The following is a 14,725-nucleotide window of genomic DNA, read 5'->3' as shown; positions in this document are numbered from 1 at the left end:
TTTGAGATGTTCTAGATGGACCTGGACTATTGCCTTGTTGGTTGATACATAAAGCAAAAGAAAAGACAACTGTTTCTTAAAACGACATTAGAAGGATGACAGAAAGCGATTACGTGTGGAATTTGACATGTAATACCAGCTGGCATAGCTTTGCACCTTTGGACATTGTGGTCTTTCTTTTGAGCTGTAAGTTGAATATGATACACTGAAAATTATTCTTGCCTTTTTTCTTGGCCTGGTCACTGTGGCAGAGCTAATGGGTGAGTAGCCTTTACAATACATCATTATCACACTTTTTTTTTCCTTCTTTTTGCTAATGAGGGTTGCAAATTGGTGGGTGGAGCAGGTTGCATGGGTTAAAACAAGATAGTTAATATGAGTAGTTTTTTGTTGCTTCCCGTGTTGGTTCACAATATATTTATAGAAACAGTATGATAATGATAGTAATGATCTCTTATGCTATGTTTCTCTCTCTACTTTGTTCAAAAAGCAGTAACATTTTGGAGGGGAAAAAGCTTGAGTAATGCATGAAAAAGCTACAAGGAAAGAAGGGTAAGGTGTCGCTGCTTAAGCGTATCATGTATGTTAATGTCTTCCATATCAGGACTTTTGAGTATGTTGGATGCTTTTGTGCTGTTTGGTGTACTTATCTAGACCATGTTATAACCGGTTTTAGCTGTTGGGTTGTTGAGGGTACCATGGGAATAAAGGGAATTGGGCTAGAAATTGGAAATGCAAAATGGGCGGGCTGGTTAGGTCACAAGCATGTTTACAGTAAGTCACAATTTTTTTGTCCCCTGTACAATGACCATATGAGATAGCAAAATGGGAGGGTTGGGTAACGTGTATATATTAAAGTCTGGTCATTTTGGGTTGGCTCGAAGTTTATACAAATAACACCTAATGTTGGCCTTTTAGCTGCAGAGAAGGTGGCCTCATGTTGTTTGCACCCTGCTGACTTGCCATCCTCCAACAAAAGATGATTTCAAACACTCTTTTTATAGCATAAACTTTATTCAAAAAAGAGTTTCTTTGAGAAAAAATTGTATTTATAGAATTGGAAAGATGGGCAGGTTTGTTAAGTTGGCAACAGGATCAATGGGTCCAGGTAGTTAGGAAAAGAAGGGTTCAGGTTAAAATGTGAGTTTTTAGTGCAACTGAAAACTTGCCAGGTAGTTCTTTTGTTCCTTTTAATTCTGTAACAAACTGATGTATTGTACAAAGATCAAATTTGTTACTTTGGGTTCAGTATTCATAGTTCTTGCTTGTTTAAGTAACATTTTTGTCAAATAGTTTGCTTTTGTTTAAGTAACATTATTGTGGCGTTGCAGGTGTATTTTACTATGCACAACCCATGAATTTGTTCGTCTTTTCCCTATGTACAACTCGTAAGTTTGTTCATATCGTAATGCAGCAACTCGGTCTACCACACTTGGCAACTGTTACGTAAGAAGTAGCGCCACACTTAACGACCGTTTTTTATCAGGTATACCTTACTCGTTTTCAATAATGTTTAGAGGTGCAAATTTCAACCCTATACTCACAAGTGGTAAAATTGGGGATAATGTTTATTTCTTTAATGAGTGAAGAATTAATGAACATTCTTCCAGTTAAGCTATTTGACTGCTTTATTTTTTCTATATTTGTCGGAACCAAAACTTGTCTTTTATAACGTATTAGAGCATCAGGTGTGGTTCAGGGACCCAGAACCATCCAGAACGTCATCCCAGTGCCACATCAACTTTCATCATTTCATCACTTTTAGGCCGATATGGATGCAAAACGGAGCAGAACTTAGAACACCACTTTTTTTCATTAATTTATTATTATTTATAATTATTACTTAATTTATTGTTAACTAACTTTTTATTCAAAAATGCAAATAAAAATATATCATAATGAAAACAGAGTAATCTAAGAATAATAAAGTCACTACCATTGATAATCAAAAGTTAACGTATGTAAGTTCAAAAATTTCAAACTAAAATACCATTTTTTAAAACTATTAATAATGTAGGGTTTAAATTATAAAATTGTATAATAAATGGGAAAAAAAAGGAGAATATGTCATCTTTGTCATCTCTTTTAACACATATATACAACTTTCTATCTCTATAATAATAATAATAATAATAATAATAATAATAATAATAATAATAATAATAATAATAATAATAAATAATAATAATAATAATAATAATAATAATCGTGGAATGGAGGCCTTGATGTATGCGTCGACTTGACAAGCTCATCGCCCTTGACGCAAACTGGTATGGTTGACTTTGTGCCTGGTCGTGCGGTGACTGAGGCTGCACACCGTAAACGAGATAAGTATAAAGCTAAGTGTGCAGGTATTGGATATGTCTTTATCCCTTTCTCGTTTTCTTTCTTCGGAGAACTTGAGAATGATGCGGTGACTTTGGTCAAGCGAATCCGAAAGTTCTCCATGGCTCAAGACATTAGAAAACGTGCTACTCATATATTTAATAGGATTAGTTTTGCTGTAGCTAGAGGAGTGGGACCCAGATAGTATCTCAGGTTCTCAGTAATTTCTTGTATATCCTATTAATTTCTAATGTTAGTGATGATTTAATAATAATAATAATAATAATAATAATAATAATAATAATAGGTAGATATAATTATATATAAACACCATCTCTATACTAAATAAAAGACAATTGTCTTTCAAAAGTATTTTTAGAATAATTATGATGTGGTAAGTCTACATTTTCTTTAAAGGGTCTTTATTTTAATTATGATGTCATAAATAATTTATTATATTTTTAATTAAAAATAGCTCAATAAATACTTATTTAAAGTTTCTAATCTTTTATTACAAACAAAGAAATTTTTTTATAATTATTATGTTATTCAATTCATCATCTTCATATAGATTTATAATATATTAATAATTACATGCATATTTTATATTTTATAATTTTAATTAAAATACCCGGGTTGAACCCGGGTAAATTCGCTAGTACAAGAAATAAAAAGGAATTGGAAGTAAACAAAAGAAACACCGACGCCGGACAAGGGGGTTTGATTGCCGCACGCATCATGAACCACGAACCAAGAATTTACTGATATTAGCTAGTTAACTATATGCTATTACAATGATAACCATTAATTACATTTTAATACACTTTTTGACTTCAATTTTCTTCCGAATATACACTTTGTTATCCCTAATCATTTGATTCACGAAGATATAAGAATTAACTGAAATAAGTATCATTTATTTATAGATAATGAATTCTGTTACATGAGACTTCAATTTTTAATACATAAAGTAAACCATGGTGAGTGTTCACAAATACACTAAACAAATCATTATAATGGAACAATGAACGTGATTAGGTCCACACAAGTCTAAAATGTAGTAAAAATATTATAGTACGTTGGAAATATATAGCGAAGGTGAAATAACATTTGCAGGATTCGGTATATAAGATGGTTCTTATTATGGCCGATTGTCCAGGAAATTGCGGACATGGGCTATAGTGAGAGAAGTCATACCAAATTTCTTATCATTGATCCATCCAAATTTCTCAAGAAAAGGGTTTATTGCATCCTTGTTGAGTGGGTAATTTTCAATCATGTCAGACCAGACATTGCTTCCATTCAAGTCTCTGCAGACTTCCCAAACACAGCTGTTGGCTTTGACACCTGCACCGACGCTAATCATCAAGATTTTGTCCCCTTTCTTTAGCCTTTTTTTTGCCTCCATGTATCCAAGAACATACCAAATGCCACCAACAGATGTGTGCCCAAACCGATATAGGGCCATTCGACTAGGTTCAAGATCATACTCGTCTAGCCCTAGATTCTCACCAACTTTGTCAATCAAAGCTCTTCCACCTGGATGGATACAAAAGTGATCTATTCCAGTTTTGAGGTTGATCTTTGAATCCATGGATTTAAAGATTATATAACGAATAATCTCCCTAAGTGGAAGCACTTTTGGTAGAAGCGTATATAGATTCTTTGTCAACGATTGAGCAGCGATTTTTGGGAGGGACTTGTTGAGGCGGATGCCTTCGTATCCTTGACAATCTTCTTGTTGCATGCAGCAGTTATAGGCTTCATCGTTGGCTGCAAAATGGGTCCGGACTAAACACTTGAGCTTCAAAATTGCCTTGTCTTTCCAATCCGGGTCATTGGTTAGAAGCACAGAACAAGCTCCTACACGAAAAGCGCAATTAGTCGCCATCATAGACCTTTCTGTCCCATGGTAGTAATGAGTACTCATTGTTGCTGTGCTCACCACTATGGCTATTTTTTTTTTGTGAGTCTTGAACAAATGTTGAACCAGATCGATAGCAATGACACTTGCACTGCAGCCCATTGCTGTCAGGTTGAATGCCTTAATGTCTTCACGCATATTGTAGTGATTTATGATCCTAGATGTTAAAGAAGGTGCTACTGAGAGTAAAGCTACATTCACCACTAATATATCAACATTAGATGGTGAAATTTTTGACCTAGCAAATATAGAATCTAGTGTGTTAAAGAATATCGTCTCTATTTCTGATATAGAATCGACGAGGTTTGGTTCTTTGCCTAAGAGGATGGTTTTAGGGCCATAAGTTTCTTCGCCTTGACCCGAATTAACCATGACTTTTAATAAGAATCTGAGATCTTCAATATCAATATTCTTATTTCGCAAGGCAATCTTGGCACACGTTTCAGCATTGACTGTTGTTTCCTCTTCACCCTTGTAGCATTCATAATCGATCATATAGCACGTTTGCTGACGTCTTCGAATCACCAACTTTGCTGATAAAAGGGTAGCATATAAGAAGGATAACAGAAGCATCATGGATGTTATAAACTCCATTGAAATAATGCTAATTAGCTAGAGAGCAATGAGCGGGTTTAAAATGTTGTCTTGGTCAAATATTGTTTCTATTGCCCACTTATAGAAAGTGATCGAGTACCTACGTGCATTACTGCAAATACTATGTATGTATTATTTTACGCACACCAAAATTTTCCAAGTACAAAAACAGAAAGTTTAATCATCATTTACCTTTCTTATTGTTTTTTTTTTCTTTTTTTTAAAGTGTATATATAACTTTGCCTAGGAGGATGAACTATGCACGAATGTTTATGTTGTGTAATGAATTACTTGGGTGTTTATTGTATGTAATGAACTTTCAAATCCTGGTTATTGGATGTACCCGGGTATATATGGCAACCGTATAAGCTGTCACTTGTAAGTTTTTGATTGGTATGATACATCCAATAACCTGGATTTGAAAGTTCAATACATAGAATAAACATCCAAATAGTTCATTACATAACATAAACATTTGTGCATAGTTCATTACATTCTGAGGTCCTTATCCCTTTATTTTATTTATAAAAGCGTGTTTCGAATTGAACGTCAGCTCACTATCTAATGGTAAGTGACACCCATTGTAATTACGAGTAGTATGTAATACTAATAAGAATAAGAAATGCATTTTATTATGTAGGGATAAGGATCCTTTAAAATTGTATTTATTAATTTTAGAGGTAAAGTTGGATGATCGTTAACTTTTGGATTGAAATCAAAAGTTAACATTTAAAAATCAATTTTAAATCTTAACTTTTGATTTTAATACCAAACTTGAAATTAGTTGAACTTTACTTATAAAGTTAGTATAACTTTAAAGGGTAAATTGCATAAAAAGGTATCCAAGTTTGTTGATTTTTAAATTTAAGTTATTCAACTTTTTTTTTATCAATAAAAGGTATTTAACATTTCAAAACATAAAAAAGAAACTTCTTTTTGACATTTTCTAACCGCGGTTCTGTTAAGTTTTCATACACGGAGGAACCACTAGGATATTCTCCGAACCTGTAATTTGATCCGATTTAATCTTAAAACTTGAATATCCGAAGTCTTAGATATCCGAACTTAAGATATCCGATTCTTTGTAAGCATGTGAGATGTCTCTTATTTATAAGCAATGTTCATGATAATGTGTATAATGTCATACAAATGTGGTTGATGGCATTTAAGGAATGCATTTAATTCCTTAACTTGCATAAAATAAAGTATGTGAATAAAGTCACGTTTTATGTGACTTGTCACCTTTATTCTCAACTGCATTTAAACAATACTTTAAACAGACAAATGATATTATCTGGATAAAGATGTATAAAGGTTAAAGGTTTTCTCGTAATCAATATAAAGTGTTTTACTCTAATGATGCTTAAGTGGTGGATCAGTGTAGACTCTTTTACTGGGCTCCGTCATTGTGGTGATTCTCTTTTTTCATACTCGAGTCTTTAATTAGCTTTAACAAAATTTGCTAATAGGATCTTGACTAGAATGAAGGCTCAATGAATATTCAGCATTTAAAAGCCACCAATTTCCCGTACAAGCATTTTTACTAGCTTCTGGAGAAACGTACGACATGGTCCATTGGACCCAAAATTTACAATTTCACCCGACGTCATGTTGTCTTGTTATGTGTTTACTCACAACCTCATTTGTAAAATACTATTATTCTAATATTTCATATGAAAAGAATCCTCAAAAGAAGACTCTTCCGAAAAAGAGAAAAAAAAAAGTAAATGAAACGTATACCACCAGATTTTGCTCGTACACCTCTAAACATGCTATATGCACATTTGGTGGTATACGGTTTAAAACAAATACGCTAGTTCTAAATTCATGTTTATTATTATGAATATAAAATACATTCAAATAAGGAGTATTTAGTTATATCCTTTATTATTTGAAAGTTTATTATACTTATATACTAGTATTGAAAATTATGAACTATCTTTACTACTTTTATAAAACAAACTATTTTTTTTCTTTCAAACTTTTTGTTTTTAAAAAAGTAAAACTATGCTTAACATTCAAGACATTTTCAATTCACACCTACAACTACCCATAATATCTCCAAAGTATTTAAGCCTTATCTAGCCAAACTACCTCTATTTTTTATTCACTTGTTTATATATTTTTATCTAATGTATCTATAATAGTCGTAATGAAATTATTTACAACCTACATCCTTTAACCCTTGAAAGAAGTAGAGTATTTAGTTTGACATCAATTACTTTTACATTGACAACCACACCGCCCTCGTTGTTACTTCCCGCCGCCACCACTCACCGCCATCACCTCTAACACATTGCGCGGTACCCTTCTAATATGATATAAAGATAAGAGTATTAACTCACTATAATGTTTAAGACACATGCCGATATTCATTGGCTTAAATTGTGTCTAAGCTCTACGGAAAACCGAGCATGTATGATGATAATTTAAATGTTAGATACAGTGGCTTACTTGTACACTATGTTGATATGTCAACGTGTACTCATCAAGTTATAAATATCTTTTGCAATTATTAGTGAACCAAACATAATACCATTGTAAATACATCATATGTTGTTTCATAATGTTTATAATTTCATACAAATAATAGCTTATCAATAAATGACCAACTTTCTACAATAAACATACATATAAAATAATACTAACCAGCGATAGAACCAGAATTGTTTTTATGCGGGAACAAATATTGAAGTTGTATGTCATACTTAGTTGTACGACCTGTATTTGATGGTGAGACCAAGTTCGTCAAAAGATGCACTTATTAAACTTGTAAATCCATAACCCACCAATATTTTAGAGTGCCTAATAGTCAACCTAGCAAATCTTTACTCCAAAGCTAGTTCTTTAGAAACAAAAATGAAATTGTAGCTAAATGAACCCACAAACTAATATGAATTTAATAATATTAATAATATTTCAAAACCAATATGACATTGAAGTCGATAACCACTAATTCACTACTCAAACTAATATCATGATAGTACAATAGATAAAGATTGTTAAACGTGTATACTATCATTTTTTCATATACATTTTAAGAGTGAGAAGTTCATTGCATATATTTGTTTAGAAGTTTATGTTCATATAATGATTAATATCCGATAAATAATCTTTATAGAGTAAAATAAAAGATTTGAATGTTTGATTAAGATAGTTATGATTTGGATTTTACCAAAACATATTGTATAAACTATGATAAGATAAATCAAATATTTTGATTTAGAGTTCCAAAACCAGATATACATATACTATCAATTTAAGGGGAAAAAGTGTAAACATAATAAAACAATAGTGGTTAATTGTAAATAAATCAACATCATCTCTTTTACTTTGTCTATCTTCTCCATTTCTCAACGGCAAAAAATTTCCGGCCACAACTTTCAGATTTCAAACATTAAAATTCCAAATAAATTTGTAAAAAAAATCTCCATTTTACCAAAATTAGAGTGGGGGCAGTTGCCCACATTGCCCCCATGCTAGATCCGTCCCTAATACTAACATAATACTCACGCGTTGCATCAAATACCATTGACGGGTTGTTGCTGACCTGTAATGTCTACACAAAAGATTGAAGATCCATGAATCTCCTCATTCATTTATTGTTGAACAAATGACAAACAAGGGGGGGGGGGGTTGGAGAGAGAAAGAGAGAGAGGGGAGAAAGAAAGAGGGTTGTTGGAGAGAGAAAGAGAGAGAGGGGAGAAAGAAAGAGAGGGGAGAAATAGAGAGAGAGCATGTGTGTGCAGAAGGAGTTTAGATTGGAGGAGTATATTTGGTATCTTGGTGTGTGTGAATTGATTGTGACTATGTTCTCTCGAATGCTAGCTACTAATTATTAAATGGTTGTTAAAAAAAAAAAATAGGTATAATATCTCATGTCCCAAATTTTTTTAACTTTCAACATATACACTATAATCTTTATAGGGGTATATAGATATCCAAAAAAAATTGTTTATTTTTAAAATAAAAGTAATATTTACGTGTTTAAAACATCATATAATTTTGGTATGACATATTAAAGTTCTTTATTTGTATTTTAACTTAATATTTTTATTATGTTTTGACACGTTTTATAATATAGCAATAAATCAATAACCATTGTTGATGTATTTACTAAGAATCAAGCAATTTATGCCACCGACAACAACATATTCATTTCAAAACTTACCAAAGACCATTTCAAAGTTGTTACACACAAAGCTTTAGAGAAGATTACCCTCAAGTTAAGAGTAATTTGAAGGGATCTTCACTGTAAGATAACTTAATCTAAATGACTTGAAGGGATCTTCACTGTAAGATAATTTAATCTAAATGACGTCGTTGACTGGTTACAAGTTACAACAAAATGACGTGTGGCCATTGGAGAATAAATACAATATATGAAAAAAGTATTAACTGAAAGCAATTAAAAAAATAGATGCTACGTTTGATGAAAATATCATAGTTTACCTTATATCCTTATTAGTGAAGTCAATATATGTATGTAATTTATAATTATGGATAATTGTCGTAATTTGGATGATTCATCTTATCTTATAACAAGGGGGCTCAAAGCCCTGCGTTGCAGAGCTGAAATTATAATGGTTGTACGTCTTTGCTGTCTGCAAAAAGAATACTATATGCATGTATTCTCAAAAAAACACATAAAACATAGCCTTATCATAACACACAAAATTAAATATAACCAGATACATAATTATATATAGAGGCAATACCACAACTATAAAATAAGTAAAAATAATAAATATAAATTCAAAAAGCAAAAAGCAAAACCAAATATAGAACATAAAGCATCTTAATGAAATTAAAAAGCAAAACAGAAAAAAAAAAAAAAAAAAAAAAGGTAAACTAATATATCAACAAACACAAATATAAGAGCTGGAAGTTATATATGTAAATTTTAAAAGGGTGAAACTGTAACTTTAAAAGTCCAAAAAATAAAAATATTCTCTGGCGAGTGTTGAACTGTTCCACCAAGGAGAGGGACCAATACCATCCCTTCTAAGACCATTCATGTTTACTTTTTTTTTTTACTAACCATTTAGGTTTTTTTAACCTTTTTACTGTCTACATCAAGTTCTTTTATTAAAGAAAGTAATGTAAGATAGTAAAAAAAATAATGAACATAAAAAAAAAAACATTCATAAAAAACAATAAATGAGAAGCTACTGAAAACAAAGTTAAAATGTTATACATATATTCATATGTAAAGAAAACTAAAAAAATAATATAAATTGCAACTAAAGTTATAATAACCAAGAAATAACATCGAATGCAACACAGGAGAATAACAAATATTATTGGTATTTATGATCGCATGAAATACTTTGAGAATGTGTAAAATATATACAAAAGGTGTATAAAGCAAATAGTATTGACCTTATTTAAAACCCGCGCAAATGCAGTGGCGGTGGCCATAATGCGATGGTGACGGGCGGCGGTGGCAACTGACGGTGGTGACGACGAGTAGTGTGGGCTATTATGTAAATTTAATTAATATAATGGTTAGTATAGTTATTTTAAAGGTTGAGGGACTAATAATGTTTTTGTTTTATGGAGACAATTCTGACATTTTCCCCCTGTAACTTTCAACAGATGGTTTAATTTTTTTAATAAAGAGTATAGATGATGTGTTTATATTGAAAAACAATAAGTATTATATTAGGAGATCAATAAGAGATCACATTAAATAATATATCTCGTAATTTTAAGGAACTATAAATTAGGAAATTAGATTAGATTTAGAGTTAATTACTGAAATGGTATCTAATGTTTGCGTCATATTACTAGTACATACCTTTCCTTTTGAAATTACGTTGCTCATACCCAACGTATGCAAATTTTCACTTGTACCATACTGAAAACTAACACCATCACGTGACCGTTAAAAACCCCCCACTTGCACGTGAGGGGTAAAGATGTAATATCGCGTTTCTTAATTACTTAAATGGTACCTAACGTTTGCACGATATTGCCGGTTTCATACCAAACGTTTCTTAATTACTTAAATGGTACCTAATGTTTAGTTATTAATTTTTTTATATTTTTTTTTTGAAAGGTGAATTTCGTTTTAAGTCAATTTCTTAAAAACTGGTATTTTAGTCATACTGGTGTGGAAAAATTTCTGGTATTATCGGTATTACTGAAAATACTGGCGGGTACGACTAATTTTAAATAATTAAGAAACATTAGGTATGAAACAAGCAATATCGTGCAAACGTTAGGTACCATTTAAGTAATTAAAAAACACGACATTACATTTTTACCCCTCACGTGCAAGTCACGTGGGGGGGGGGGGGGGGGGTTAACAGCCACGTGACGGCGTTAGCCTCCAGTATGGTCCGAGTGGACATTTGCATACGTTAGGTATGATTAGCGTAATTTCAAAAGAAAATGTATGAAATCAGTAATATGACGTAAATATTAAGTATCATTTCAATAATTAACTCTTAGATTTAAGATAACTATATAACACATGTCGTTTAAAAACGTGTCATGTGTTATATTAAAAAATCCTTAATCTTGTTTAGTTTATTGGTAGATATTTGATATTATACCGTCTATTTTTTGAATGATAAAATTATGTACAAGTCTTTCAATATGGCACATAAAGAAAGTGTCAAAATAGTGGTCCACTTCTATTGGTTTGAGTTGTTCAAGTAGGAAAAAAAATAGGCGATTGTCCATTTATAGCCTATAAAATATATAAAAACATGGATGAAGGTATAGCTGGTGCCTTTTGTCAGATTTAGTAGCAAAAACTAATAATAATCATCGTATAATAATAGTACTAAAGATATATACTTCCTTCGTCCCATAAAAAATTGTTCACTTTTAAATTTTTAAAGTTTTTGTCTCTCATCTTTGACCCTAAATATTTTTGTTTATAATGTATAATATTTGATGAAAGTTATATGAGTTGAAAGAGGTTTCGATATGTTTTCATTGAGTATAACTTTCATCAAATATTATATAATGCAATAAAAGATATTTATGGTCAAAGATAAAAAAAAAAGAGTTTGACAAAACAAAATTGGACATTTTTAATGAGACGGAAGGAATAGTAGTTATATATATATATTTCTTATGTTCCACACTTAAACTTAGTTTTATATATATATAAAGAAAGTCTATATATATATATATGTATGTATGTATCGGAAAAGGGAATAAAAGGTTGTCCGACACCTAAGCTTAGATGTGGAACCTCTCACATACTAATATTATATTATTTTTTGTTTAATGAATAAATGCATGGGCCCCATGATTTTTATGGATTAAAAAAACAATATGTGAGTGTTCCACAGTTAAGCTTAAATACCTGACAACTTATATTCTCATCCCCATATATATATATATATATAATAAAAGAGATGTTGTCCTTTTTAATGTGATGACCAAATTACCAAAGCAAAAGAAATAGAAATCTTTTTTTTTTCCATGCTTAAGTGTATTGGCCATACACACTATAGCAGGGTATGTAAGGAGTAAGTAAAGTGAAATTTTCTTTTATTAATTTGTCTAGTACTAGGTTATATTCAGGCGTTGTCTCGAGCTATTTTTTTTCTTACTGATTTCTCATAAAGTATATACAACAAAAAAGATGGCAGAGCTACACGGAGGCCAAAGGTGATCGTAGCAACCCTGTAGTGTGTATAAAATTCTATATTTTAAGTACTATTTTTTAAGTATTAGTATAATTTAAAACTCACCACACACCAAAACTATGTATCTAGAATCTCATACATTCATCCTAACTTAATTCAAGATTACTTGTATATTTTATACATTTGTTGACCTAAAATTTTGTCTTTGCCACTAATAATGGAAACATAATTTATACTATATTAATAAACAAACTACTTTCTTCTCTTTTTAAATCTCTACCTTTAAAATACTCAAAATACCCTTTATTTTCAACACATTCTTAACTAACACACTAGATCTACCTAATATATCTCTAAAATACTTTCCACCCATATTTATCCAAATTATCAATCTTCTTTATTCATTAAATTAAATATTTTCACATAATACTCTTAATAAAGTTATTTACAAAAGATACATCCCCTAACCATAAAATAACTACATTACCATTTACACCAATCACTTCTAGATTAATAACCACATCGTTACCATCACTCCCACCAGCACCACCCGTTGCCGTCACCGCTGCCGCATTGTGCGGGTACCCATCTCGTTATATATATATACCCGACATAATTATATATACGCATGTGTTGTGTGAACTAATCATTTATAAATAGTTAGATAGAAAATTGAGATATCTATACTACTTTATATAATAATGTCATTAGTTTATTATTAAAAATTGTTAAATTCAAATTTAAAATAAGATTTCTATCTGAAAAAAATACAAACTTTGTAATTATTAACTCAATCATTCATGTTATAGAAACCATTTGAATTATGTGTATAAATAGTTTTCTAGTTCGTAAGTATGCACGTGTACTTTATTTTTTTGTTATAACGATTTCTACTAAATAGAAAATATATTATACAAAGTTATAATCTAAGCTTATGGGAGCAAAAGGATAGCATAAATAGCACGAATAAACTCATAATCGGATACTTTTAGAGTTTTAGTGACGAAATGCCGAATATGATAGACATAACTGAAATGAAAACTATGACTAATATTAATGTTATTACTACATTATTTACGCTATCCATTTTGTTCACATAAGGATAGAGATCTAAAAGTATAAGTGGTTAGAGATTTAAAATCAAACTCACATGACCTCAAATATTATACATAATTTAAAATGATAATAACAATAATAATGATGATGAGAATAGTTGTTAGTAAACATAAAGATATTACTCTTTGATAATATAGCACTCGTAGTAGCAATCTTGCACCTTCAATTCCTTGATTCGCCCCCACCTAGCTGCAACATCACCAGTAAAATCATTCTACAAACTATGAGACAACTTGAATGCTATTCGTTTAACAGTTGGAAAAGGATCAAGAATTTACATAACTGTTTTTTTAAAAATATAGGATCTTTGATCATCATGATCTACAACTCGACATTTATTTGTATCTTTAACTAGAGAGCACGATTAGTGCAAAAAGCAAATATGATAGTTTAAGACTTTAGATGAAGAGACATATTAGCAGCATTATTATGAAAATGTTTGTATGATGCAACACAAATTAAAAGCAATAATATTATTAAAGAAAAATAAAATAAACCAATTTAACCATGACAAAATCAAGAACAAAAATATTATAAAAAAAGTTAGAATAAAATATTGTTTAAAAATATAACAATGATGAACCCAAAATTAAAATAAAAAAATCTCCCTTCATTATAACGACGGAAATAAACAACTAACCATAGATATAAATTAAGCAAAATCCATTAATATAATCACAAGAAGCATTGATCTTTTTGGTTAAAAAAGAAAGAAAATGCTAAACGAAACCCTAAGGGCTCCACTTAACGTGCATGAAAAAGTTGTACGTTTCCATATCAAAAGTCCACCCCTTAAATTTTATGGTAAGCGTACAACTATTTTATGCACCTTAACAAAAGCCCTTAAAAAGAAAATATACATCCTCTTGATATTGTTAGGGTTCATGATTGAAAAACTGTGATAAAATCCATTTAATGAAAAACATTTAAATCTTATGGGATTTTAGTTATCTCTTGTGCATTGAGAATCGGAGCATCGTTTGAAATCCAATCTATGAAATTAATGTGTTTTTGTCCCTTTTGTAGATTACTAATGTTCAAGTCCGTCCAATGGACGAGTAATCTCAGAATATATTAACGAAAGCTAAACAAATTGGAATTCAAATATATTAAATGGGAAATGATATTCGTACCATTTCTTTTGATAAATGTACCA

The 14,725-nt window shown here is 30.8% G+C and overlaps 1 protein-coding gene across 1 annotated transcript; it reads right to left on the bottom strand.

Annotated features, from left to right (window-relative positions):
• Positions 1-3,267: 3,267 nt before the first annotated feature.
• LOC122605749 (3-ketoacyl-CoA synthase 19-like) lies at positions 3,268-4,880 on the bottom strand. Its single transcript, XM_043778705.1, has one exon. The coding sequence runs from the start codon at positions 4,841-4,843 to the stop codon at positions 3,467-3,469; it is 1,377 nt and encodes a 458-aa protein (XP_043634640.1). The 5' UTR covers positions 4,844-4,880; the 3' UTR covers positions 3,268-3,466.
• Between the last annotated feature and the right edge of the window lie 9,845 nt (positions 4,881-14,725).

Source organism: Erigeron canadensis, chromosome 6, assembly GCF_010389155.1.
Source record: "Erigeron canadensis isolate Cc75 chromosome 6, C_canadensis_v1, whole genome shotgun sequence".
NCBI lineage: Eukaryota > Viridiplantae > Streptophyta > Magnoliopsida > Asterales > Asteraceae > Erigeron > Erigeron canadensis.
This window is presented reverse-complemented; position numbering and strand designations above follow the sequence as displayed.

What these genes read in the sequence shown, in the direction of transcription:
- LOC122605749 (XM_043778705.1), bottom strand. Translation starts at nt 4,843, where the DNA reads ATGGAGTTTATAACATCCATGATGCTTCTGTTATCCTTCTTATATGCT.